Source organism: Cetorhinus maximus, chromosome 20 (genome assembly GCF_964194155.1).
Source record: "Cetorhinus maximus chromosome 20, sCetMax3.hap1.1, whole genome shotgun sequence".
Taxonomy (NCBI): domain Eukaryota; kingdom Metazoa; phylum Chordata; class Chondrichthyes; order Lamniformes; family Cetorhinidae; genus Cetorhinus; species Cetorhinus maximus.
Genome location: NC_135898.1, coordinates 6,985,375 through 7,012,061, shown reverse-complemented (window position 1 = coordinate 7,012,061; position 26,687 = coordinate 6,985,375). Strand labels below are relative to the sequence as shown.

General features: G+C 46.8%; 1 protein-coding gene across 3 annotated transcripts; it reads right to left on the bottom strand.

Annotated features, from left to right (window-relative positions):
• Positions 1 to 1,312: 1,312 nt before the first annotated feature.
• Positions 1,313 to 24,964, bottom strand: LOC144694810 (phospholipid phosphatase 5-like). Of its 3 annotated transcripts, none has more exons than XM_078565419.1 (8): positions 24,946 to 24,964; positions 18,314 to 18,425; positions 16,912 to 17,020; positions 16,397 to 16,487; positions 13,490 to 13,553; positions 11,314 to 11,438; positions 8,665 to 8,835; positions 1,313 to 4,480 (listed from the first exon to the last, which is right to left on the bottom strand). In XM_078565419.1, the coding sequence occupies exons 2-8, from the start codon at positions 18,382 to 18,384 to the stop codon at positions 4,314 to 4,316; spliced, it is 798 nt and encodes a 265-aa protein (XP_078421545.1). In that variant the 5' UTR covers positions 18,385 to 18,425; positions 24,946 to 24,964; the 3' UTR covers positions 1,313 to 4,313. The 3 variants fall into 3 exon arrangements, with proteins under 3 accessions (XP_078421545.1, XP_078421544.1, XP_078421543.1); XM_078565418.1 differs by lacking the exon at positions 24,946 to 24,964 and adding an exon at positions 22,807 to 22,845; XM_078565417.1 differs by lacking the exon at positions 24,946 to 24,964 and adding an exon at positions 18,501 to 18,661.
• Between the last annotated feature and the right edge of the window lie 1,723 nt (positions 24,965 to 26,687).

Here is a 26,687-nt window from a genome sequence, read left to right as displayed (position 1 = left end):
GTGTTTGGGTCCTTGGACGATGAGGAGAGAGGAAGTGAAAGGGCAGGTGTTGCATATCTTGCGTTCGCATGGGGAGGTGCCGTAGTAGGGGGTTGAGGAGTAGGGGGTGATGGAGGAGTGGACCAGGGTGTCACGGAGGGAACGATCCCTACGGAATGCTGCCAGGCGGGGTGAAGGGAAGATGTGTTTGGCGGTGGCATCATGCTGGAGTTGGCGGAAATGGCGGAGGATGATCCTTTGAATGCGGAGGCTGCTGGGGTGATAAGTGAGGACAAGGGGGACCCTATCATGTTTCTGGGAGGGAGGAGAAGGCATGAGGGCGGATGCGCGGGAGATGGGCTGGACATGGTTGAGGACCCTGTCAACTACTGTGGGTGGAAAACCTCGGTTAAGGAAGAAGGAGGACATGTCAGAGGAACTGTTTTTGAAGGTAGCGTCATCAGAACAGATGCGACTGAGGCGAAGGAACTGAGAGAATGGGATGAAGTCCTTACAGGAAGCAGGGTGTGAGGAGCTGTAGTCGAGGTAGCTGTGGGAGTCAGTAGGCTTGTAATGGATATTGGTGGACAGTCTATCACCAGAAATTGAGACAGAGAGGTCAAGGAAGGGAAGGGAAGTGTCAGAGATGGACCATGTGAAAATGATGGAGGGGTGGAGATTGGAGGCAAAATTAATAAATTTTTCCAGGTCCCGATGAGAGCATGAAGCAGCACCGAAGTAATCATCGATGTACCAGAGAAAGAGTTGTGGGAGGGGGCTGGAGTATGACTGGAACAAGGAATGTTCCACATACCCCATAAAGAGACAGGCATAGCTGGGGCCCATGCGGGTACCCATAGCCACACCTTTTATTTGGAGGAAGTGAGAGGAGTTAAAGGAGAAATTGTTCAGTGTGGGAACAAGTTCAGCCAGATGGAGGAGAGTAGTGGTGGATGGGGATTGTTCGGGCCTCTGTTCGAGGAAGAAGCAGAGAGCCATCAGACCACCCCGGTGGGTGAGGTGGTGTAGAGGGATTGGGCGTCCATTTGTTTTTGTTTTTATCTCTGTCGCTGTTCAATATTTCCATATTGAGTCTGTGGATAGACAGATGCACTGGGATTTTATTTTTCCATAAAAACTGGCCCTGTTGTTTCTCATGGAAGAGCTTCTGCGCTGACAAGAATCGGAGCTGGAGGGAGTGGACATTGAGGTTCCGAAAGGCCTTGGATTCTACAATGGCCTGAAGACTTAGAGAAAGTTTGGCTAGCTAAGGACCCGACTCAGTGTGCGATGCAAGTAAAAGTTTAATGGAAAAATACCAAAGGAAAATCTATTTTTTTAAATATTGGTCTTTGTTTTATTTCAACACAAACAGAATACCTTCCATTAATACATAGGGTTGATTTAAGATTATTTGCTTCAGTGTGATGAAACACAGGATTAAAACTTGTCACAGTCTCCCCTTGTATAATTACAGTACAGTAGAGTGAATTGACAGACTCACAGGGACAACACTTGGTTCCTGCAGCCACCAAATTCTGGGGAAACTCGCATTCCATAAAATGGAAAAGGAAAATCCCAGCCTGTGTGCGCGCGCCGCTTGGCGCATTGTTGGCCTTGGGCTAGACTCCAACTCTAACAGGTTACAGTGTGCCCCTAAATCTCGAAAGGAAGCAGTAAGTTTGGTTATATGGACAACTTGTTTACATATATATATATTTATATATCTTTTGATATTTACACTTGCGTGAAAAGGTGCTGCACAAGGCACAACAGAACCACATGCGCAATTGGGGATGGCACTACTCACAAGATTAATTTTCCTGCAGTTGGAAATAATTTCTATTTAAACACTGCCAAACAGGAGCCAACAGATCATGGTGGACAGAAATAAGGCTAACAATTTCACGTTGAGGTCCAGCCAGCGGACTATTCAATATAGAGCAGGGAGGTTGCAGTCATGCTCTTTTCCATGGTTAAGATTAGTGTCAATGACAGGAATTATAATATGAAAGGTGGAATGTATCCAATAAGACTCTGCCCTTGGAGCACTGTAGTCTTGTTCGAAGTGGCACAAAAGCCAAGTGGGGAAGGCGTGAATTTTAATCACTGTTGCACCGAGCCAATGCTGCAGCTTTGATTAAACTGGAGCCTGCTGACAGAGTCTCTGTTAGAACAGGCGTTGTATCACATTCTGCCAACCCCATCCCTACCTCTCTGTCTGAATTGAGATGGAATTGGGTGAAGTGTTATCTCAACATGACATCCCACGGCAAGCTCAAATCCTCCCCTGGCATTGAACACCAGACCTTCCCTGCAGGAAATAGAATGTGAACAGCTCATCTATGGTCACTGGGAAACAACGTCCACTCCCTCCCTCCTTCCCGCGAAAATTGGGGGCAACAGGTAGCTCCTGTTCACAACAATTGAAATACATAAAATTCTGTACAAAATACATGAAGCAACAACCTAGCTACATAATGACAGCACTCACAGGTTCACCAAGCAGACAGGTCTGAGAGTAAAACCTTGGGGGCAAGGCTGTTCATTTATGGTCCATATGGAAAGGTGATTGTATTAATCGAGAGTACGTCTGCCCAGGAACCCCAAGAGCAATACCTCAACCCTTACAGGAAACAAAACTTCACATGTTCCCGCCCTGCAAGCCAGCCACCATAATAACAAGCACCAGACGGAACAGGAACAGACTGAACTCACAAGGCGACAATCCATTCTTTGAATTGAACTGAACTAATTTACAACCTTGATGTAACCATTGTGGTGTGAGTAAATGAGATTCCCAACCTCACTCTGGACTGGACCCATCTCCCTGGAAATACAATGACTTTCTCACAACGTGAGCAAGTGCTACGCGAGAATGGCTTGTCACCATTCGTGGTATAAAATCCTTTAAAAATTCAATCCACAGACACCTTCTGAAAGGGGACAGTGGTGTCGTGGTTCTCCTCGGTCAGTTCCCCGGAGGCCTGGACAGAATTCACAACAATTGGAGAATTTGACCTCAACTTTTTTTTTGGATATAAACTTGGTTAAAAAAAAGAAATCTAGCGTCAGTTGAAGTGACCGTGAAGCTGTTGGATCTTTGTAAAAACTCAATGGTTCAATCTGTCCTTCAGGTAAGGAAAGTTGCTGTCCTTTCCCCATCTCGGCCCACACGGTTGATTCTTACTTGTCTGTTCAAGTGGCCTAGCAAGCCAATCAGTTGTGTCAAATCTCACCCTCCCAGTTGAAGTAGGTGCACCACAATCATCTCCAAAAAAAGAGGATTTTTTTTTTTTCCAATTTAGCTGGTCACCTCATCTCACAATTCTGACACTGCAAGGGAAAAGGGAAGGGGAACTCAGAACCAACACCAGTTTCCTCCACAGCCTTTTCAAGATGGAGCGAGGATATCAGCTCACCTTGTCCACACCAAGAAGCTTGCAATTGTCCACTCGTCAGGAACCGTTTTTTGGGGTTTTGGGCAAGGAGCCTTAGTCAAGACCCTGGGCACAGAAATGTCACAGCAACAGAATTAGCCCCACAGTGACAGAAATAAGATTCTGTCAAAGAGCACGTTCTCTGTCATTTTAAGTTTCTGTGGGACCTGAATCTGGGCGTGTAACCTCCTTTTCAGATGGTGGACAATTGCACACCTCCCCCCGTCACAATAAACCCATTGATAACCAGCCATCACAGCCTGAATGGCAACAAGACGCATGTGTCAAGGGGCCTGATCGACACTGGCACATTTCATTCTGTGGAACAGATCTGAGTCAATTTGTGCTGGCAATCGCTGCACCATGCAGAGTTTGGATGGGGCAGATCACTTCAGTCATTTGTTCCCACACTGAAGTTAATTCTACAGAACAAGTGGGTTCAGCAAGGCATTATACTCAAACTGGCATGAGCTGAGTAAACTGACCCATCTGAAAGTCGAAACGCACTTACTTGTTACAACCATGGTGAAATATTGCCTTCGTACCGTCTACATTTTATTTGCGAATTTTTAGATACGAGCAAAAATGACAAAAAAAAGTCTTATTTAAAAAAGGGTAAAATCAACTATTTTAACTTCATGAACCAATAAAATCTGAAATGCTCTGGTGTCTTGCTGGTCCATTTAATTCCCTTGCTTTGCTCATGTATTGTGTGTATGTGTGTGTGTTTGTGTGTGTTTTTCTGTACGTGCTGTGTGTTTTTGTGTGTGTATGCCCGCCCGTTAGTGTTGCGGAAGGTCCCATTATAAATATGTGCATATGATGCCCAAAAAAAAAGAGGGAAAGCAAGTTTACATGGTGAGGAGAAGGTTGACATTTCCTGGTGCAGGCTTTCTATACGTCCAGTTTGAAGCTGGGGTTCGATAGCTTGCGCTCTTGGGCCGTGGACAGTTTGGTCTTCAAGTATGGTTTGTGGCAATCCGGGTCAGACAGACACGGGTAGTGCTGTCGGTAGCAGGTATACGCCACAGTCAGTCCAATCAAAGAGCCAGCCACCACATCTGTAAGACAAAATTGCACTTTACTCATGGACAGAACATCAGTTTCCTTGCACACAACAGTTTTGAAATGGCTAGTTTGTATATAGGCCCCAGAGCCAAAGTTTTGCTGAATATTCCAGAGTGAATATTTTGGGAGTGATTGCTGACAATGCCATGCCTGTTCTTATTTAATCAGAGGAAAGGCCAGCAATCTGCATTTATTTAGCGCCTTTAACGTTGTGAAACATCTCAACACACTTTACAGCAGTGTTGCCAAATAAACTTTTGACACTCAATCAGACAAGCAGAAATTAGGATTGGTGACAAAAATCTCGCTCAGAAGATTAGGTTTTAAGATGCGTCTTCAAGGAGGAGGGACAGCAAGAGAGTGGGAGGGGTTTTTGGAAGGGGATTCCAGAGGATTAGAGCCCAGACAGCTCAAGGTGGGACTGGGAGCCAACGTAGGTCAGTAAGCACAGGACTGATGGATGAACTGCACTTGGTGTGAGTTAAGAGTATAAGCAGCAGAGTAGTACATGAGCTCAAGTTTAGAATATAGGGTGCAAAAAACTACAAGACTACTCCCAAGGTTAGGATGGTGTATCGCCTTCAGGTGACAGAGAGAAGGAAACAAAAGCAAACTGAATTGCAATACTCTCCCAGCTGCTCCAGTTCCAATTGGGATGACCAGATGGCTCATCTGGACTTAAACGAACATTCCCAAATTACCGACTGAAGGATTTACAGGTGGGAGGAATGAGGTTTCTTAAATCGATAGAGCAGTTACTTCTAAATGAGTACTGGGTGACTGTTGCCAAAGAGAGATTGGGGGCTCAAAACAGATGCAAACAACCCATGAAGGAAATTAAATACAAATGAGGCGCTAAGGCAGTGGCATCGTGAACAAGCATTCCAGAGACCCAGGGCAATGCTCCGGAGACCCAGGGCAATGCTCCGGAGACCCAGGGCAATGCTCCAGAGACCCAGGGCAATGCTCCGGAGACCCAGGGCAATGCTCCGGAGACCCAGGGTCAAATCCCACCACGGCAGATGGTGAAATGTGAACTCAATAAAAATCTGGAATTTAAAAAGTCTGAGAATGACCACGAAACCATGGCCATTTTTTTTGGTAAAAACCCATCTGGTTCACTAATGCCCTTTAGGGAGGGAAAACTGCCAGCAACACAGGTTCGAGTGCAGTAAGGAGAGATGATATCTCGGAGGGGGCATCGAATGAAGCTTTGTGGGTAGAGCTTAGGAATAAAAAAGGGGCAGCCACATTGTTAGGTGTTTATTATAGACCCCCCCCCACACAGATCGTCAGTGGGAAATTGAGGAGCAAATATGTGCACAATTCGCGGAGGTGTGTAAAAACAATAATAGGGTAATTATATTAGGTGATTTCAACTTTCCCAACACTAATTGGGATAGACATAGTGTAATGTGTACAGGAGAACTTTTTAGGTCAATATGTAGAGGGTCCAATAAGGGACGGCGCAGTGCTGGACCTAATTCTGGGGAATGAAGCCGGACAAGTGGCGGAGGTGGTGGTGGGGGAGCATTTTAGTGATAGTGACCACAACATGGTATAGTTTAAGTTTGTTATGGACAAAGAAATAGACAAGTTGCAAAAAAATGTGTTGGATTGGGGGAGAGCAGATTTTAGTAAAATAAGGCAGGATCTGGCCAAGGTAGACTGGGAACAGCTACTTGTGGGGAAATCCTTAGAGGAACAGGAAAATGGAAAGGAAATGGGGAGGGTACAGGCTCAACATGTTCCCTCTAGGGTGATAGGAAGAAGTAACAAGCCCGGAGAACCATGGATGACCAGAGATATTCAGGTTACGACGAAAAGGAAAAGAGAGGCTTTTAGCAGGTACAAGGGAAGCAAATCAGCAGAGGCATTAGTGGAGTACAGAAAGTGCAGGGTGGAGCTTAAGAAAGCAATTAGGAGAGCAAAGAGGGGATATGAGAAAGCTCTGGCTGGTAAAAGTAGGGAAAATCCCAAGATATTCTATAAGTATATCAATGGGAAGAGGATAACCAGGGAAAGAGTAGGGCCCATTGGGGACCAAAGGAGCAATCTATGGGTGGAGCCAGAGGACATCGGTAGAGTGTTGAATGAATACTTCACATCCGTCTTCACCCAAGAGAATGAGGATGAAGGTATGGAACTCGGGGAGAGAGACTGCGGGGTTCTTGAGCAAATTGATATAGGGAAAGACAAGGTATTGGAGGTGTTGGCAGGCTTAAAAGTGGACAAATCTCCAGGTCCGGATGATTTGTGTCCCAGACTGCTGAGGGAGGCAAGGGAGGAGATCGCAGGGGCTCTGACCCAAATTTTTAATTCCTCTCTGGCCACGGGGGAGGTGCCAGAGGACTGGAGAACAGCTAATATGGTTCCGCTATTTAAGAAGGGTTGTAGAGATAAGACAGGGAACTAGAGACCAGTGAGTCTCACGTCAGTGGTAGGAAAACTATTGGAGAAAATTCTGAAGGAGAGAATCTATCTCCACTTGGAGAGGCAAGGTTTGATCAGGGATAGTCAGCATGGCTTTGTCAGAGGGAGGTCATGCCTAACAAATTTGAATGAATTTTTTGAGCAGGTGACCAGATGTGTAGATGAGAGTAGTGCAGTTGATGTAGTTTATATGGATTTCAGCAAAGCCTTTGACAAGGTCCCACATGGGAGACTTATAAAGAAGGCAAATGCACATGGGATACAGGGTAATTTGATAAGGTGGATTCAAAATTGGCTTAGTTGTAGGAGACAGAGGGTGATGACAGAAGGATGCTTTAATGACTGGAAGCCAGTGTCCAGTGGCGTACCACAGGGATCTGTGCTGGGTCCCCTATTATTCGTCATTTATATAAACGACATAGATGACTATGTGGAGGGTAGGTCTAGTAAGATTGCGGATGACACAAAGATTGGTCGGGTGGTTAACAGTGAGGTTGAGTGTCTTGGGCTATAGGAAGATATAGACGGGATGGTCAAATGGGCAGATAAGTGGCAGATGGAATTTAACCCTGAAAAGTATGAGGTGATACACTTTGGAAGGAGTAATTTGACAAGGAAATATTCAATGAACGGCATGACACTAGGAAGTTCTGAGGAACAAAGGGACCTTGGTGTGTGTGCCCATAGATCTCTGAAGGTGGAGGGGCATGTTAGTGGGGTGGTGAAAAAGGCACATGGGGCACTTGCCTTTATCAATCGAGGCATAGATTACAAAAGTAGGGGGGTCATGTTGGAGTTGTATAGAACCTTGGTGAGGCCACAGCTGGAGTACTGTGTACAGTTCTGGTCGCCACATTATATGAAGGATGCAATTGCACTGGAGGGGGTGCAGAGGAGATTCACCAGGATGTTGCCTGGGATGAAACATTTAAGTTGTGAAGAGAGGTTGGATAAACTTGGGTTGTTTTCGTTGGAGCAGAGAAGACTGAGGAGTAACCTGATCGAGGTGTACAAGATTATGAGGGGCATGGACAGGGTGGATAGGGAGCAGCTGTTCCCCTTAGTTGAAGGGTCAGTAATGAGGGGACATAAGATCAAGGTGAGGGGCAGGAGGTTTAGGGGAATGTGAGGAAAAACTTTTTTACCCAGAGGGTGGTGACGGTCTGGAATGCGCTGCCTGGGAGAGTGGTGGAGGCGGGTTGCCTCACATCCTTTAAAAAGTACCTGGATGAGCACTTGGCACATCATAATATTCAATCAAGGCTATGGGCCAAGTGCTGGTAAATGGGATTAGGTAGGTAGGTCAGGTGTTTCTCACGTGTCGGTGCAGACTCGATGGGCCGAAAGGCCTCTTCTGCACTGTGTGATTCTGTGATTCCTGCTCTGGCTGAGCTGGGCTTGGGATTTACCTCCTCGTCCTACCCCTGAGAGTGGAAGGTAATTGCAAACCACCAGGATGAAGCATCAGCAGACAATGAGGCAAGGTCCTGCCTATGGGCAGAGAATGAATGGAATGCGTATGAGGGAGGAAAGGTTTAGCACCATTTATATGGAAGGTGCAGGAGAGAAACATTCAGCCCAACCAGTCAACACATGTACACTCCACCCACCTTACTCCATCTGACTTTACCTCCTTTCACCCTCATGGATTGATCAATTTAGCTGATAGGAATGGACATTAGAGACTTGACAATAGATAGAAATACTTCAATTTGAGGCAATCCAAACTGCCTGTGCTGCTCACCTTGCCAGTGGTGTCTGTAGTCACAGGCACGTGTCAGAGCAATTATGGCTGCGATGTAGAAGGGCATCAACATTGCACAGAGTCGCCATCCTTTTCCACGGCCCCTTGACGTGAAGCAGTGGAGCTTCCCTCCCAGGTAGAAGGCTGTGAACCCAAGGCCGGCAAAAGCAACTGCAAGGACAATGAAAGAACGAGACTGAAAGACAATTCTGTTTCTCTTGCAGGCAGGTTGTGCTGTGCCCGTGTGGGGCGGAGCTTTGAAATAAAGGTCAAGGGTGAAAGTTGACAGCACAGGACACACACCTCCCCCCCCCGGCCCCCACGCAAAATTGGGAACATCAAAGTCAGGGGGTAAGTCAGTACCAAGGGACATTTGGAAAAGAATGAATATACCAGTGGTCCCCAGGACTGCTGGATGATGAACAGCTCTGACTGATTACATGGGAAGCTCACTGCCTTCATGTACAGTCTTGCCAAGGTGTTGTGTTACTGGGCCCATCCTTACAAGGAGGCAGTTAAAAGAGGGGGTGGAGGGTGAAGTAATTTTCATGTTTTAGATGTGAAATCACAACACCAGCTCTACATGAACAATGAGGATGGAGCATAACTATGTCTATGAGCAATAACACGACATTCATTGAGTATCAGACAGCATCAGCCCAAAGAAACAGAACTGGTTGAGCAGCTGACTTCTCACAACAACTGGAAAAACAACTCCTTCAGACAGTTGAAACGGTCAATGAGTTGAAGTTGGGCAATTCAGGTTGAACTTGGCTAAACACTGATGCCACCTGCTTCCAACATAGGAACAAGAGGAGGCTATTGAGCCCCTCAAGTCTGTTCCACTGGCCAATCCGTGACTGAACTCCAAATACCAAAGTTCCACTACATGGAAGCAAGTGGCCAGTGCAATCAGTATCTGAGGCCAGAGAAAAATTCAGCAAGGTAATGAAGTTAAGAGGCTGAGTAAGAGCTGGACATAGTGTCAAACCCTTCATGGTGCCATAAAATGGTTGCTTTTCATTTCACCCACAGAATGTTGACCTATCAGCTTGAGCCAATAAGTAGCAAGTAACATTCGCACCACACAAGTCCCAGGCAATGACCATCTCCAACAAGAGAGAATCTAACCATCTCCCTTTGACATTCAATGACATTGCCATCGCTGAATCCCCCACTATCAATATCCTGGGGGTTACCATTGACCAGAAACTGAACTGGACCAACCATATAAATACTGTGGCTTGTCATGAAGCTATTAATGTGTATAATATTATTGGAAAATATTTTTATTTTAAAATAGAGATTTAGTCTGTGGGCGTGTCTTAATTGGATTAATGTGCTTTGGTGTGTACTAGTTTTGATATGTAAGAGAGGTAGAGTGTATTTGCATTTTTTGAATAGAGCATTCAAGAAGTGGGGTGAAAACTGATACCTATCTAGCAGATACCAAGCAATATGTTTATATTACTAATAAAATTGGTGCTATGAAAGGGGTTTTATTGTTAGAGGAGGCTGGTGATACAATGAGAATTTACATTCAATGGGCAGTGGTAGGTATAACTTCAGCAGTTTTCGGGTGTGCAGAGGCCAAGTGAGATCAAAAGGCAGCTGTGAGCCACCAACTATCTCCATAGGAACCAAAGTGAAAAGAACCTAATTTTGAATTCATAAGGTGAAAATGCTTTGCCTGGTATTTGGTTAAGTCTATGGGTTGCTGTTGCCTTAATGGAGATTAGTTTAGGAATTTGTTAAAAGTTATCATAGCAGTAATTTGTAGCCATGTGTATATATATTTTAACCTGTGTAAATTAATGTTTCATTTAGTTTAATCTAAAACCTCTCGAGAACTGGTGGTCTGATTCCTGAATTTAGAGTCACATCTCAAAATTATAGGTTATGACAGTTGTTTAAAGTTTCCTTCTGGGACTTTTAAATAACTCCACTGTACCAACTGCATCGGTCATAACATGGCTGCAAGAGCAGGTCAGACAGAGGCTGGGAATTCTGCGGCGAGTAACTCACCCCCTAACTCCCCAAAGCCTGTCCATCATCTACTAGGCACAAGTAAGGATGAGATGGAATACTCCGCACTTGACTGGATGAGCGCAGCTCCAACAATACTCAAGAAGCTCGACACTATCCAGGACAACGCAGTCCACTTGATCGGCAGCTCATCCACAAACATTCACTCCCTCCACCACCGACACACAGTGGCAGCAGTATGTACCATCTACAAGATGCACTGCAGCAGCTCACCAAGGCTCCTTAAACAGCACCTTCCAAACCCACAACCGCTACCATCTAGAAGGACAAGGGCAGCAGACACATGGGAACACCACCACCTGCAAGTTCCCCTCCAAGTCACTCACCATCCTGACTTGGAAATATATCGCCGTTCCTTCACTGTCGTTGGGTCAAAATCCTGGAACTCCCTCCCTAACAGCGCTGTGGGTGTACCTACACCACATGGACTGCAGCGGTTCAAGTAGGCAGCTCACCACCACCTTCTCAAGGGCAACTATGGATGGGCAATAAATGCTGGCCTAGCTAGCAACGTTCACATCCCATGAATGAATAAAACAAGAAATGTATGTTCCTGATCTATCTACATGGCGATATAATGAAGGTACAGTGACATGTACTTACATGAAGAATGGCCGCTGGGGAAACTCTTCCTTCCCTCCAATATGGCGCCAGGGTCACCAGTGCACTGCATGTCCTCAGTCACCACTCCATCCGGGAAGCAGCGGTAGAAATAGTCTGGCCGAGGCCTGCAAACATTGAGGACCAGTCACCAGCTCAACCATTCACACACATGGCAAAATTGACGATGCTGCCCAAGTATTGCATTCTCTGAAAAGCACTTAGAGGTAGTGAGAGATGTAAAATAAATGCAAGATACATACTAACAATCCAATCAGGAATTCAGGCAAAACTTCTGTACCCAGAGTGGTTGGAATGTGCAACTCGCTACCATAAATGGTGATGCAGCTGAATAGCACAGATGCATTTAAGGAGAAGCCAGATAATTACACAAGTGAGAAAGGAATAAAAGGATATGCTGTTGGGTGGAACGAGACCCATATGGAGTTTAAATACTGGGCCACATGGCTCTATGTTTGATTTTTAAAGCTGCTTCTTTACAAAGCTTCAAGGAGGTCGGCAACGTCTGAAGCCTTTGCCTGTCTGAACACCCTGGCAAGGGAGAAGCTGGGGATGCCATCTGCTCCCTGCTGCAGCATTCGACACCTCCTTCTGTCAGATGGAGAATGAGGAAGATGCCCAAGGAAATCATTCAGGATGCAACAGAGAGATAGAGAGGAGCACATTAGGGACACTGAACATGGCTTCATGTCTTACAAGTGTGTTTACATTTCTTTTTCAACAAGTCGGTAAGATAGTGGATATGGAACGCTCAGTCTGCTGCCACTTCTGGACGTTTTTGACAAGCGACCAAACGACAGCTAATCCTCTGCCACTTATTTTGAACTGGATTATAAACTGGTAGGTAGGCTGGATGTAGAAAGTAGTTATAGCAGATTTGGATCTGTTTTGGAGACTGGTCACCAGTGGTGCTCCACACAAAACAGTGTTGGGGCCATTGCACTTGCCTATTTTTAGTGATCTGGACGGAAGTGTTCGGAGCACAGAGGTGATACTCAGATTTGTGCGAGCGTTAGGACTGGAGGCAAGGCTCGACTGCTTCAGGTGAATCTGGGAGTTTGGGCTCTTTTTTAAGACAAACATCAGTTGCCGGTCATAAACCCAATAAACCATGATATCAAACCAAATAAATGCAGTATTATACATGTTGCTCGGACGAATGCTCAACATCCAAGCACAAAAACAGGTGCAAGAGAGATCGAGATGCTCTGGTACATTTCTTGTGTTCTCTAAGGTAGATGAGCAGCGCTGTGAAGCAACAATTCGAGAGCACAGGGTGATGGGATTTATAGGATAACTGACTCAAGAGCAGGTGATCTATTTTGTACTGATACAAGACCTGGGTCAGGCCTCATCTGGAATGCAATGTCCAGTTTTGGTCCCTTTACTTGATGGGTGATAAGTGGCTTTGGAAAGAGTGCACAGGAGGCCCACAAGATTAATTCCCAATTTGAAGCATTTCAGTTTTAAAGGTCAGCTAACAGGACTGGGACTCAACAATTTAGAGAGCAGGGAGCTGGAGGTAATTTGATCAAGGACTGTAAGGTGATAAAGTGAATAGATGGCATTTGAAAAGACAGCCTGTTCCAATTAAGTAGGTTAGGAAGGGCCAGGGGGGTCAAAATTTTAACTGGTCTAAGGTCAGATCAAGGTCAGATGTCAGGAAGTGGCTCTTTCCCCAGACAACAGCAGAGCTCAAAGAATGGCCTGAGGTTTCCGAGACAATGCCCAGCAAGTCAGGAAAGAAGGGTTCAAAAGGGTTGATGGAAAGTGAGCCAGCTGCTTCAGGAAGTCTCTCATTTATTGCTGGGCAAGGAAGGCGAGTGAGTCACGAGTTACACTGTCTCTCACCAGAGGCGAGTGATTAGAATCAAGCTGAGCTGCAGCAGTTTCATTCTGCCTTGTATCAGCTCACCAAAGCGTGCCAAAGTCCAATCCCCAGCCAACTCTGTCCCGATGGCTGGTGACTCTGCATTAGTTCCAAAGCCAGGTGCTGAAGTCGAATGTTTCAGCGCTTGTTGCTGAAAGTGAGCCAAGGCCAAGCACTGAGCTTTAAAATAACCCAACAATAAATTCAGAGCCAGAATCTGCGCAAATCCTCAGGCCATGCAAAGGTTCATGACACTCCAACAAAGCACGAGTGCAGATCCTCACTTACCTTCCAATCACAAGTTTCAAGGTGTTTGTGATCACTCCGTTCAAAACCAGGCCCAGAGACGCGGCTACAAGTGAAAACACAACCATTACATCACATTTAAACCATCAGAACAGAGCAGAAAAACTACTGACCCTGACACAGATTCAAAAACTACTGACCCTGACACAGATTCAAAAAGAGAAACTTTGGCCATCTTAATGTGAAACCTGCTTTTAACTTTCCAATGGGGGTTATCAGAGGCACAAGTCTTCTTTTTCACTCCCAAAACACAGGTGCTGGCGGGAATGGAACACTTTCCCCATTATATCAAGCACTTCCAGGTCAGGTCCTGCTTGGCTAGATGCAGAGCCAAGCTGCCTGGACCTGCACCCCCAAAAGCGTACACTCCCTAATTTGGGACCAATGTTGTCCATCAGGCCCATCAAAGTGAGACAGACAGAGCCCCAATTTCGGGGAAACCTGCAGAGATGACAGTTGTGCCATCAGTCCAAACTGAATAGCTACAAGGTCACAATCGGATTCCCTGTAGCAAAGGGGATTTAAATTCAGTTCATGACGTAAATCTGGAATAAAAAGCTACTCTCGGTAATGGTGACCACGAAACTACCATCAGGTTCACTGATGTCCTTTAGGGAAGGGAATCTGCCGTCCTTACCCGGTCTGGCCTACATGTGACTCCAGGCCCACAGCAATGTGGTTGACTCTTAACTGCCCTCTGGGATGTCCTAGGAAGACACTCAGTTGTATCAATAAAAATAATTCAGGATCCCCCCTGGTGTTGGTTTTACCCCAAGAACTCTCTTACACCTTGGATCAATACATATGACACTTCCAGGGAACTGAAAGGGGTGCAGAAATGCACACTTACTGGTGGGATATACTTCTCTAATCTTGTTGTCGTTACTTATACACCAGCCTCATCAATCAGAATCAGGAGTCACCACAACCGAGTTTACACTTGGCTCTCTGTATAGTGAGAAGTGTCACTGGGTGTTCTTAGCCTTTCACCAGCCCAGGAAAGATCAAGCTGATAATTGTAGCTGAACTGCTGTTACATTCGACCCTAATCATATCAACGTGATATAGTACACAGCTGGACAATAATCAGGAGCAGGGTTCGGGCTGATTCTCTGCTCCCCAACTCCCAGAACAAGCAGCACACTGGTCAGCTGCTGTGCCCAAGTGCCACAGCAGTGGCCAACTTCAGGCAGTGTGGCACAGTCCAGGACTGAACACAACATTGAGGATAACACTCCTGTGAAGCATTGAGGGAGGGTTGCACAGTCAGAGCTGCAGCCTCTTGCTTCAGAATGTTAAACAGAAGCCTATCTGCCCTCTCAGATGCACAGAAAAGATCCCATGGCGGGTACTATTTCCAAAAGAGCAGGCGAGTTCTCCCCAGTAGCTAACATTTATCCCTCAACCAACACCGCAAAAAGGAAACAACCTATTCATCTCCATTCTTGCTGGGATCTTGCTGTGCACAAGCTGGCTGCTGCATTTGCCTACATAACAAGAATGACTGCACTGCAAAAATAAAGCATTTCTGGGAAGCACTTTGAGGTGTTATGAGGGCAGGGAAAGTTTTCTTTTTTGCCCATCTCTTGCACATCCGCCCTCACTCCTTCCTCTCCCCCCCCAGAACCATGATAGGGTCCCCCTTGTCCTCACTTATCATCCCACCAGCCTCCGCATTCAAAGGATCATCCTCCGCCATTTCCGCCAACTCCAGCATGATGCCACCACCAAACACATCTTCCCTTCACCCCCCCTGGAGGCATTCTGTAGGGATCGTTCCCTCTGGGACACCCTGGTCCACTCCTCCATCACCCCCTACACCTCAACCCCCTCGCATGGCACCTTTCCATTCAACCGCAGAAGGTGCAACACCTGCCCCTTTACTTCCTCTCTCCTCACCGTCCAAGGGCCCAAACACTCCTTTCAAGTGAAGCAGCATTTCACTTGCACTTCCCTCAATTTAGTCTACTGCAATCGTTGCTCCCAATGCGGTTTCCTCTACATTGGAGAGACCAAACGCAGACTGGGTGACCGCTTTGCGGAACACCTTCAGTCTGTCCGCAAGCATGACCCAGACCTCCCTGTCGCTTGCCATTTCAACACTCCACCCTGCCCTCATGCCCACATGTCCATCCTTGGCCTGCTGCATGGTTCCAGTGAAGTTCAATGCAAACCGGAGGAACAGCACCTCATCTTCCGAATAGGCACTTTATAGCCTTCCGGACTTAACATTGAGTTCAACAACTTTAGATCAGGAACTCTCGCCTCCATCCCCACCCCCTTTCCGATCCCCCTTTTTTCTAAAAAAAAATGTTTTAATATATTTTTCTTTTCCCACCTATTTCTATTATTTTTAAATGTATTTCCATCCACTGTTTCATCTCCACCTTTTAGCCTATTTCGATCCCTTCCCCCCACCCCACCCCCACTAGGGCTATCTGTACCTTGCTCGTCCTGCTTTCTACCCTTAATGTCCCCATTAGCACATTCCTTAGTTAACATCACCACCGTCAACACCTCTTTGTCCTTTTGTCTGACATCTTTGGCAATCTCCACCTATCACTGGTCCTCTATCCAGCTCTACCTGTCCCACCCCCCCCCCTCTTAAACAGCTTATATTTCACCTCATTTCTATTTCTCTTTAATTCTGGTGAAGAGTCATGCAGACTCGAAACGTTAACTGTGTCCCTCGCCGCAGATGCTGTCAGACCTGCTGAGTTTTTCCAGGTATTTTTGTTTTTGTTTCAGATTTCCAGCATCCGCAGTATTTTGCTTTTATTTCTTATTTTTTCTTTGCTGATGTCATCAATAGCAGAGCCAGTTCAACAGGAATATTCACTGGGTTGAAACTAGCTTCATGTTGACACTGAACCAATCGGTATCACTCACCTAAACAACCTTCCTTTACATCACCATTTTCTGTTCGATTCAGCACCTTCATCAGCAGTATCACCATCAATGGTGTCAGGAAGGAAATGGCCTATTGAAGGAAGAACACGAGATGTTATTTGTGGAACTATAAAATAGACACACGGGCTCTGCAGCTTGTATCTGAAGTCAAGTGCCAGAGAGGGGTTTTCAATGACAAGCCAAGTTCCTGCTGCACTGGCTCATTTGGTTCCAGAACTTTACGAGTGGGGATCTGAAGGCCTGAAGGATGAAGCTTGATCCCAGGCAATGCTGCATTTGCACATGTGAGCCAGGATGTGAGTTGGTGGGAGGTACGACAATTAGTTTCAGAGTCCCTGGGCCAGAGAGAACAATCTGTCAGGATCCCACTGCCCAGGTCTGCCCAGGAGGCGGCTTGTTTGGCTGGGCTGATTTTCGTCATTTTCTAGCGTTGTTAAATGGGAAACACAACAGCATTACAACTTGACTCAGAATGTCACAGCATTTTTACTCACAAACATGTGCCACGTAGGAACTGTATCCCTCTCACTCCGAGGGTTTTTGTATAGCCACATCTCCTCTGGATGGATAATCCGGTGGAATGGAGTTAGTGTCTCAGTAATCCTGCCCAATACAAACAGCAGACACTTAAAAGAAATGCTCATTCAATATCTCTTAACCTTGTGTCCAGCCCTTATTCCATCAGCAGCAGAATGCACCAGACAACCTTTTCTGAAAAATAAAAATCCACTTGGACTGAAGGTGAAGGCACCGAGACTGGAGAATGCAACACTAAAAGACAACATCAACCTTCACCGGGTCAAGTACTGCACCCATTGCTCACCAGGCAACTCTCCCTCTCCTCACCCCCAATAAAGAGCCGCAGCTTCAAGCTCTGATGAGCAAAGCTCACTCAACACTGACGCGTCTCTCCCCATGACCAACTAGTGCACTTTAGAATTAATGTGACTCAGTGATCATACTTTCACCGCAAGGTCAGAGATTCTGGGTTCAAGTCCCACTCCTGTGACTCAGGTACATGACCCAGGCCGGTACTCTCTGTGCAGCACTGAGGGAATGCTGCACTGTCGGAGAGGTCGCCTTTCCGATGAGATGTTAAACAAAGGCCCCCATCCACCTCTCATGTGGAGGGAAAAGGCTCCACAGCACTATTTGCAGAGCCAGGGGACTTCTCTCTGGTGTCCTGACTGATATTTATCATCCCTCAACCAACATCACTGAAACAGGTTGTTCAGTCAGTATCACATTTCTGTCCGTGTGAAAATCGGCTGCAACATTTCCTGCATTAGGTCAGCCACTATACTCCAACAGTGCTTTGGGATGTCCTGAGGCCGTGGAAGGTGCTATATAAATGCAAAATCTTTCTTTCATCCTGTGGTTCAGGTCGCACGAACTCATTTCACACAGGCTCCTCACAGCCACTGGATGCTGGCCATTCTGTCCCTTCAGTGAGTTGGTTTTGACATTCGCCTGTATTCCAACTTGAATGTTATGACACAATCACAGAATCAGAGTGCAGAAGAGGCCCTTCGGCCCATCGAGTCTGCACCGACACGTGAGAAACACCTGACCTACCTAATCCCATTTACCAGCACTTGGCCCATAGCCTTGAACGTTATTACGTGCCAAGTGCTCATACACAACTGCACTGTCTGTCACCATCAAAAACTCTCAGACATCAGAGATTGCTTCTTAAACCACTGGTCGGGGGTCAAATGGCAGTTCTTGAATGCCTCGAGAGCCCTAATACTTTTTTGTTTTTAAAAAGCAAACAGCCCAAGTGTCAGAACTGCAGAAAACCTGTTGGAAGCGATGGATGCTGTCGCTTTGCGCCCATACACAAGCTTCACACGGGAGAAAAAGCAATGAAGAGGATTGTACACCATTCACACTCACAGGAATATTGCAAACAGGAATAATCTTAGTGCCACTTCGCAGATGAAGTTTACTATGGCATTCTTCCGCATGGTGACCCGAGGTTTATTCTGTCGAGTGTTTCAGTGCCAATCTGGAAAGACAAGACCATCATGTTAGACATCCTGTTACACGAGCAACTTGTGAGGTCGCAGCCATTTGCACTTACTGAGGAGCGTTTTCTCACTGCAGCTTCTGCATTGTCCTAGTCAGTTTAAACAAATGCAGATTAGCAAAAAGGTGCTTGATCCATCCTAGTTTTCAAATCCCATGAGCAAGGATTACAGTGGCATCATATGCCATTGTCAAAGAAGTGGCCAACTGCAATCTGAGTGAAAACAAAAACAGAATTACCTGGAAAAACTCAGCAGGTCTGGCAGCATCGGTGGAGAAGAGTCGACGTTTTGAGTCCACATGACCCTTCAACAGAACATGTGGACTCAAAACGTCGACTCTTTTCTTCTCCACCGATGCTGCCAGACCTGCTGAGTTTTTCCAGGTAATTCTGTTTTTGTTTTGGATTTCCAGCATCCGCAGTAGTTTTTTGTTTTTATCTCTGCAATCTGAGTGAGCTTTCTCAAACCAAGTCCACGAAGGGGGGGGAAGGGAGAGGAATACCTGACTTCCTGCCTCACCCAGGATAGCTTTCAGATGGGGAAGGCAGTGTTAATAAGACACGCAGCTTCGGCTCCAAGGAGTCTGGTTTTAAATTTGAGACATTGTTGTATGGAGTTGATGCATCAGTTTGTCTCAGGCAAGGTGGAGCCTAACTGGGAGATAGCAAATTATGCTACGGTCTGCTTAACAATCCATGGCTTTGTTAGAACCTGTTCACCCTATTCTCTTCTCCAATCTTTCGGAGTTTACAATCGCGCACACAACAAGGTCACCTATCCTCTGCAAAAGGCCAGGCAGAGCTAAGAGTTGAGGGCAGACATACCGACTCAAAAGCACCAAAGCTCCCATTTCCAAAGGCTGAAGCAGCCTCCAACAAAGCTGAATGATATTTTACACACCGAGCTGCAATTATCCAAGCAGCCTCAATGAAGTTTAAAACTACAGGAACAGAGTTACAGGGGAAGGCCATTCAGCCCCTCTGCCATTCAATTGCATCACGGCTGATTTGGAATTCAGTTCCATTTTCCTGTCCTTGCTTCAGGTTCCTCAGCAGCCTTATCCTTTAAAGATTTATTGCTGTCGGTGCAGAAAGCTCCAATTGTCCCCCAGCCTTTGGGGAAGCAAATTCCAGATTTATAGCACCCCTTGTATAAAAAAGGACTTTCCTCTCTGTCCTGTTCAGGTGATGCCCCCCCACCCATCACTGGAAATAGACTCTGTCACCTCTCCTCATGAATCCTTTGGTGATTTTAAACATCCCTCACTGTGAAAACTGGCACTTGGGTGTTTTTTTCCTTTTCTTTCGAAAAATAAGTAGCTGAAGTGCTAGAATTGCAGAAAAAACTTGGATGGATGCTGACAGCTTGTGACCATACTCAAAGAGTGAAGATGCAGCCTGCTGTGAATACGGCCGAATAGCACAACAAGCTTGTCAAACTAATCTCCGTCATGCATTTCACCGAGCACGTGTCCCTAATTTTGACGTCAGTCAGTAACTTGGATCACTCGCTCTAACACAAGGTCAGCAGCCACAATCTGATTCTGCTGTCTTGCCAGTGAATGGCCACTCTACTTTTGCTGCCCTAAAATTAACATCAGCATTACCATCTGTGCGTACTTTTTGAAAGGATTCTCCAATTCCCTGTTCTTTCCCCATAATCCTGCAATTAAATATATCACCAATTCTTTTCTGAAAGTTAATTTTTTTTTATTCTTTCACGGTGTGTGGGCTGGCGAGGTCAGCGTTCATTGCCCATCCCGAATTGCCCTTGAACTGAGTAGCTTGCTTCAGAGGGCAGTTGTGAGCCAACCACATTGCTGTGGGCCTGGAATCAGTCACACAGCCTTTTTTAAAAAAATTTGTTCATGGGATGTGGGCATCGCTGGCAAGGCCAGCATTTGTTGCCCATCACTAATTGCCCTTGAACTGAGTGGCTTGCTTGGTCATTTCAGAGGGCATTTAACAGCCAACCGCATTGCTGTGGGTCTGGAGTCACATGTAGGCCAGACCAGGTAAGGGTGGCAGATTTCCTTCCCTAAAGGACATGAGCAAACCAGATGGGTTTTTACAACAATTGATGATAGTCAATTAACTTTCAGAAAGGAATTGGTGATATATTTAATTGCAGGATTATGGGGAAAGAACAGGAATGAATTGGAGAATTCTTTCAAAAAGTACACACAGACAGTAATGCTGTGTTAGTCTCGTGTGCCAAGCTTTATATTCCAGCTTTATTTTCAATTCATCAATTGAATATTTTTATGTAATATTTTCAAATTCCACCAGCTGCCATGGTGAGATCTGAACCCTTGTTCCTCGGGCATGGGTCCTCTGGATTACTAGCCCAGTGACATTACCACTATGCCAGTCTGCCCATGGTGCATGTTGAATCTGCTTCCACCACCCTTTAAGATGTGCATCCCCTCGATCAACATAACTCACTGCACCATTACATGGCTCATTTCCCTTCTGATTTTTTGTTTGCCAGTTATTTACAATCTATCGCCTCTGGTCCCCCTCCTGCCAGCACAAACACTCCACAACGTCCACTGATCTCCCACCAGCATAAGGCTTCATGATTGGCTCCTGTGACAGTGGGAGCGTCAGATAGCACAAAGATTGCCTCTTGCATGTCACAAGCTACCAAAGTGTCAGCAAGCACTGTTCAGCTGAACACAGAATCAACTGCAACCAAATCTGTTTTTTGATTGACTACACTTTCCTCTCAAACACACTGGTGCAGATCAATTTTATTTTCAGAACTGGTAAAAACAAAACTGGAAATTTGGATTCAGAATCATGAAACATTCGAGGTGCCCAGCCTCTGAAGATAAAGAGCTGCCTTTGCGGCTGGAGTGCTTGGGAGGTCGGACATGCTTCACACAGGCAGGCAGCTGGTTGGAGCGGGAGAAGATTCCAAAGGGAAAACTGGGCAGATATTAACAATCAGAGTCACATGGGCTTTGAAGGAGGCCAGTCAACCCTTCGAGTCCGTTCAGGCTCTCTGGAGAGCACCCAGTTAGTCCCACTCCCCCACCCCAACCCTACCAACCTGCAAGGTTAAATCCCCACCCAATTTCCTATTGAAATCATTCACTATCTCTGCTTCCACTCTCGTGGGCAAGTTCCAGGCTATGACCACTCGCCACATTAGAAACATTCTTTCCCACGTCCGCTGCTGCCCGTAATCTTAACTCTGTGTTCCCAAGCCCTTGCACCATCAGCTCAGGGGAACTGTTTTACTTTGTCGACCTTCTCGAAACCTGCCACAAAAATCTTGTAACCCCTCTGTCAAATCTCCCCTCGGCCTCCGTTACCCCAAGGAGAACAAGCCCAGCTTCTCCAATCCAAACAGGCAGGTAAAATCCCTCGTCCCCTGGCAATTCTGGCCGACAGCCTCCCAAGGACCTTCACAGCTTTCCTCAAGTGTGCGTTGACCCAGCACAAGGAGGCAGGCAAGAAGGGGGGGGGGGGGGAGACAGGCACTGGGAACCAGCAGGGAGGGAGAGGGGGGGGATTCAGTAGGGAAGCAGGGTGGGGAGGGGGGATCCAGCAGGGAGGTGGGGGGGGATCCAGCAGGGGGGCAGGGAGAGATCCAGCAGGGGGGCGGGGGGGATCCAGCAGGGGGGCGGGGGATCCAGCAGGGGGGCAGGGAGAGATCCAGCAGGGGGGCGGGGGGGATCCAGCAGGGGGGCGGATCCAGCAGGGGGGCGGGGGGGATCCAGCAGGGGGGCGGATCCAGCAGGGGGGGAGTGGGGGGGGGAAATCCAGTAAGGGGGGAGGGGGGGGGGGGTCCAGTAGGGGGGCGGGGGGGGGGGGGGGGGGTATCCAGCAGGGGGGCGGATCCAGCATGGGGGGAGTGGGGGGGGGGGGGGGGGGTCCAGTAGGGGAGGCAGGCGGCGGGGGGTGGGGGAGGGGTGTGAGAAGCTGCAATCAGACATCAGATTGTACAGCAGGAACAAAGGGGTAGGGGAAGAGGAGGCCATTCAGCCCATTGTGCCTGTGCTAGCCCACCAGCTATGGACAGCATTACAAGGGGATGACACAAGGGGGGAATATCGGGGTTGGGGGGGGGAGCCGATTCCCAGAATTGAGAGATGAGGCAGAGAGCGACCAGATCCCAATGGGGGGCGGGGGGGGAAACAATCCTTTCCCAGGATTAACCCCAATTCCCGCTTTCCCCGGTACCGGGGCCGCTTCATCCCCTTTTCTGAATCTGACCCTTTCATTGATTTGCAGCCCCGCCCGGCACAGGGACTGAAATCCCCCAGAGCCGCAGCCCCGCGCCCCGGTACAGCAGCGACACGGCGGCGGCCCCCACCTTCCCGGTCCCCCGCCGCCCTCCACCTGCACTCACCGGCTCGGTTACCTGGAAACCGCCCCCTCCCCCCCCACTTCAGCCCAACCCCCCATCCCCACACCCACCGACACTGACGTGGCAGCAAGAGGAGCCGCCGCCGGCGGAAAGCCTCACGGTCCTCCTGGCGCAGCGCCCCTCCTCAGCTTGGGAGCGCTACTACAGCGCCCACCTCCAGCTCTGCTTCCCTTTTGCTTTGTGCAGTCCCCAAGTTCTGCAACCCACCCCCTCTCGTTGCCTTTGCCTTCAGCAGCCCGGTCCCTAAACTCTGAAAAAATCCCCTCCCTATGCCCTCTCCGCCTCCTCCTCTCCTCCTTTAAGACACTCCTGAAAACCTGCCTCTTTGACCAAGCCTTCAGTCGCCTGAAGACTGCAAGCTGGATGGGCCATATGGTCTACGCCTGCTCCTATTTCTTGTGTACCACCCCCAATACCTCGTGACGTGGCTCGGTTCCATGTCAAACTTTGCGTCCCAACCTCCCTTTGAAGCACCTGGAAGCAACATTACAACTAGTTGCATTTATATAGCGCCTTTATAAGCACCCCGAGACACTTCACAGGAGGGCTCTCACACCGGGTCACACAAGAGGATATGAGGGTAGATGAAGAAAAAGCCTTGTCCAACAAGTAGATTTTTAAGGGACGTCTTAAAGGCAGAAAGAGAGTTAGGGAGGCGGGAAGACAAGGGAGGGAACTCCAGAGCTGAGGACCCAGGTAGCTGAAGGCACAGCCACTATAATAGATAACAAGCTCAACTGGTGATGATGAACATGACAAAGTATGAAGCAGGTACAGAGCTGCCAATGTACATGAGATCAGCCAGAGGAGTGGCAAGTCGTTTTCCCTCATTTTACTGAATGTCTCTAGAAAGTGAATGGATCCATACCTTCCCAACTCTTCATCAGCTGCATCAATTGTGGCCGTAAAATCTGATCTTTAACATTGAGAAGATCAAAGATTTCAGTACAAAATCCGCATTGCCTGTCTTTGTTTCATATCAGAGAAAAGGAGAAAGTATCAACTGACAAAATTAACTGTTTCTCTCTGTTTCCGGGGGTGCTGACTGAGCGGTTCCAGCATATTGTGTGGGTTTTTTTTCAGGTTTCCAGTGTCTGCACAGTATTTTGCTTTTGCTGGATTTGAGCTGTCTACTCCAGCCCTATTTCTCAGCAGTCTCTATTTCCGATTCTGCTTCCCTGTGACACAACAATTGTTATGCTCCATTGGAGGTGAGGGGCTTTGGGATGTGCTGAGGTCACTTAAGGTACTATACAATTGCAAATTCCCCCTTCCTGTACCTAAAGTTCCGGAAGAAAGGGGAAAGAATCCATGATTAAAACGTTAAGAAAGACAACCAATTTTCATGGAAGTAAGTTAGGCGATGTACAGATCCAGAAAAAATACTCCAAAAAGGTTTGCCTGGAGTTACATGGGGCAGCACGACAACTATTGTCTACTTCCAGATAAAATATCCTGAGGGCTAATGGTAAAAAAGTTTTTATCTCATTCCTGGCCTGCAAACCATACTTTCATCCTGGATATTTACTTTGCTGTGTGTACCACAACAAGTTTATCAGCAGATACTGCAGGTCATCATTAGCAAACATGGGAAGGTAAATCAGAGTGGAGGACTTGCTGAATGAACAAAAGGCCAAAGTTCATTTTGTTCACAACAAAAACAGAAACAGAAATACCTGGAAAAACTCAGCAGGTCTGGCAGCATCGGCGGAGAAGAGTACAGTTGACGTTTCGAGTCCTCATGACCCTTCAACAGAACTGTTCAACTCCTCGTTCAACAGTTCTGTTGAAGGGTCATGAGGACTCGAAATGTCAACTGTACTCTTCTCCGCCGATGCTGCCAGACCTGCTGAGTTTTTCCAGGCATTTCTGTTTCTGATTTTGTTTTGGATTTCCAGCATCTGCAGTTTTTTGTTTTTATTCATTTTGTTCACCTTCTGCCATCCTATTCCACAGAATACAATAACATTGGAGTTGTTGATCCATTAATCTCAATCAATTAGTCCAACACAGATCAACGAGGTAATGAAATTACAGAAACAATGTGCTCTGATCAAATACACCATTGTAAGGCAGAGTTTGCCACTCACTGTGCATCTCTCCTGATTCCCCCTTGCTCACCTTGGGCTTGCTGGAGCTGGTTTCCATTATTTCTTTGTACTTGCTGCTCCTCCCATTTTCTCTGGCACTCTCTTCATTGCCGAGGACCTAAGCAGGTCTAATGTACAAATCAATTATTGTTTATTAACAGTGGAGCAATTCCCTGCCTGATCATGGATTCTGAGGAACTCCCTAAAAACTGTTTCGGGATTTAACTTCAACTTGTCTTGAATCTCAAGCCTGAGTGCTTCATTAATGTTTCTCATGGAGAGACAGGGAGAGAGAGAGAGAAGTAAATCAGAACTTCTGATCCTCCTCGCTGTTTGAGACTGTCAGCCTCGCACCCGGCACTCTTGCACTCCCATCCCTTTCACCTTGGCACTTAAGAACAGAATGAAATTCACAAGCTGTACACAGGGAAAGTTTGACAGGGAGGAATCAAGATGAGGAAACAAGATCAGGCACCTACCTTAGCACAGACACAAGAATGTTTAAGTGAGCCTATCCGTTGCAAAAATTGAAGTGGTAATTAAAGAGAAGAGAAAAGGGGCAAATTTTGGAGGGAAATGTGAACCTAGAGACAGAGTTGTCACTTTTGGGGTGATTTGGTTTGATGTTTTGGAATGGGTAGTGGAAGGAGAGTGAAACAAAGGGAAAAAAGCAAATGAAGAAAAAGGAAATTCTACACCTAAAATTCTGCCCAGCTGATGTGGCAGGCAATGTGACACTCATATAACGTCACAATGGCAGGACACCATGATGTCAGTCTCAGATCATGTGTGCATCACAATACTGCACAGGAAGTGCTACAAATGCAAAGCAAGTCAGGCCAGCAAGAAATCGCTTGAACAATTTGGACTGGGTTTCCCCCGAGTCCTTGTTCAGATTTGTCACTCTCAATGATCACAGAGTGTGCCAATTCATGTCACTGAGTGCAACAACTGATTGGTTTTTTTTTTGAGGAGGGTGCATGTGGGATCCAAAGTGAGATGTCAGCAATCACTTTACCACCCCCCCCACCCCTCAACCCAGCCCCAGCCCCACCACGGTGGAGCTTGTTCATCTGCTCCCCTGCCTGATAATGTGGTGAAATCTAGTACAAACTCTGGTCAACCATGCCTGGGTCCATTTCATGACCCTGCATACCAACATCCAAAGCAAAGGTCCTAAAAATAAACAGATACAATTAAATAAGTACCTCACGGCACTGCTCAATAGGACAAAGCATTGAAAGTAGATTAAGTTGAGGGTACTGGGAAGGTAGATTACTGAAGCCATCCACATAGTGTGTAACAGCAGTGGACAGAACACATGTGATTTTGGGCTGCGTAGCCAAAGGAATGGACAGAATTGACACATAGGAAAAGGCCCAGCTGATCCATCAAGCTTGGCCCACACCCTGTTGGCTAGACACTTCTCCCTCCACAGCATGGAGTAAGTGTATAGAATGGGCTCCAGAGCAAGGCAGTGGGAGCTGTTGAACTGCACGTTTAGATAAAGAGTTGCATAAAGGATCTGAAGAAGGTCATTGATGAAGGAATAGAAGACATTTGGGATGAGGAGCTTATCTTATGAACAAAGGTTGAGCAGGTTGGGACTATACCCATTGGAGTTCAGCAGAATGAGAGGCGATCATATTGAAACATATAAGATCCCGAGGGGATTCAATAGGGTGGTTACCAGGAGAATGTTTCCACTTGTGGGAGAGACTAGAACCAGGGAACACAGCTTAAAAATAAGAGGTCTACTGTTTAAGATGGAGA

Coding starts and splice junctions, on each gene's coding strand:
- LOC144694810 (XM_078565419.1), bottom strand. CDS start 18,384: ATGCGGAAGAATGCCATAGTAAACTTCATCTGCGAAGTGGCACTAAGA. Junction 17,021..18,313: donor TTCCTGTTTGCAATATTCCT/GTGAGTGTGAAT, acceptor TGTATTGGGCAG/GATTACTGAGACACTAACTC. Junction 8,836..11,313: donor CCCCAGCGGCCATTCTTCAT/GTAAGTACATGT, acceptor TTGTCCTTGCAG/TTGCTTTTGCCGGCCTTGGG.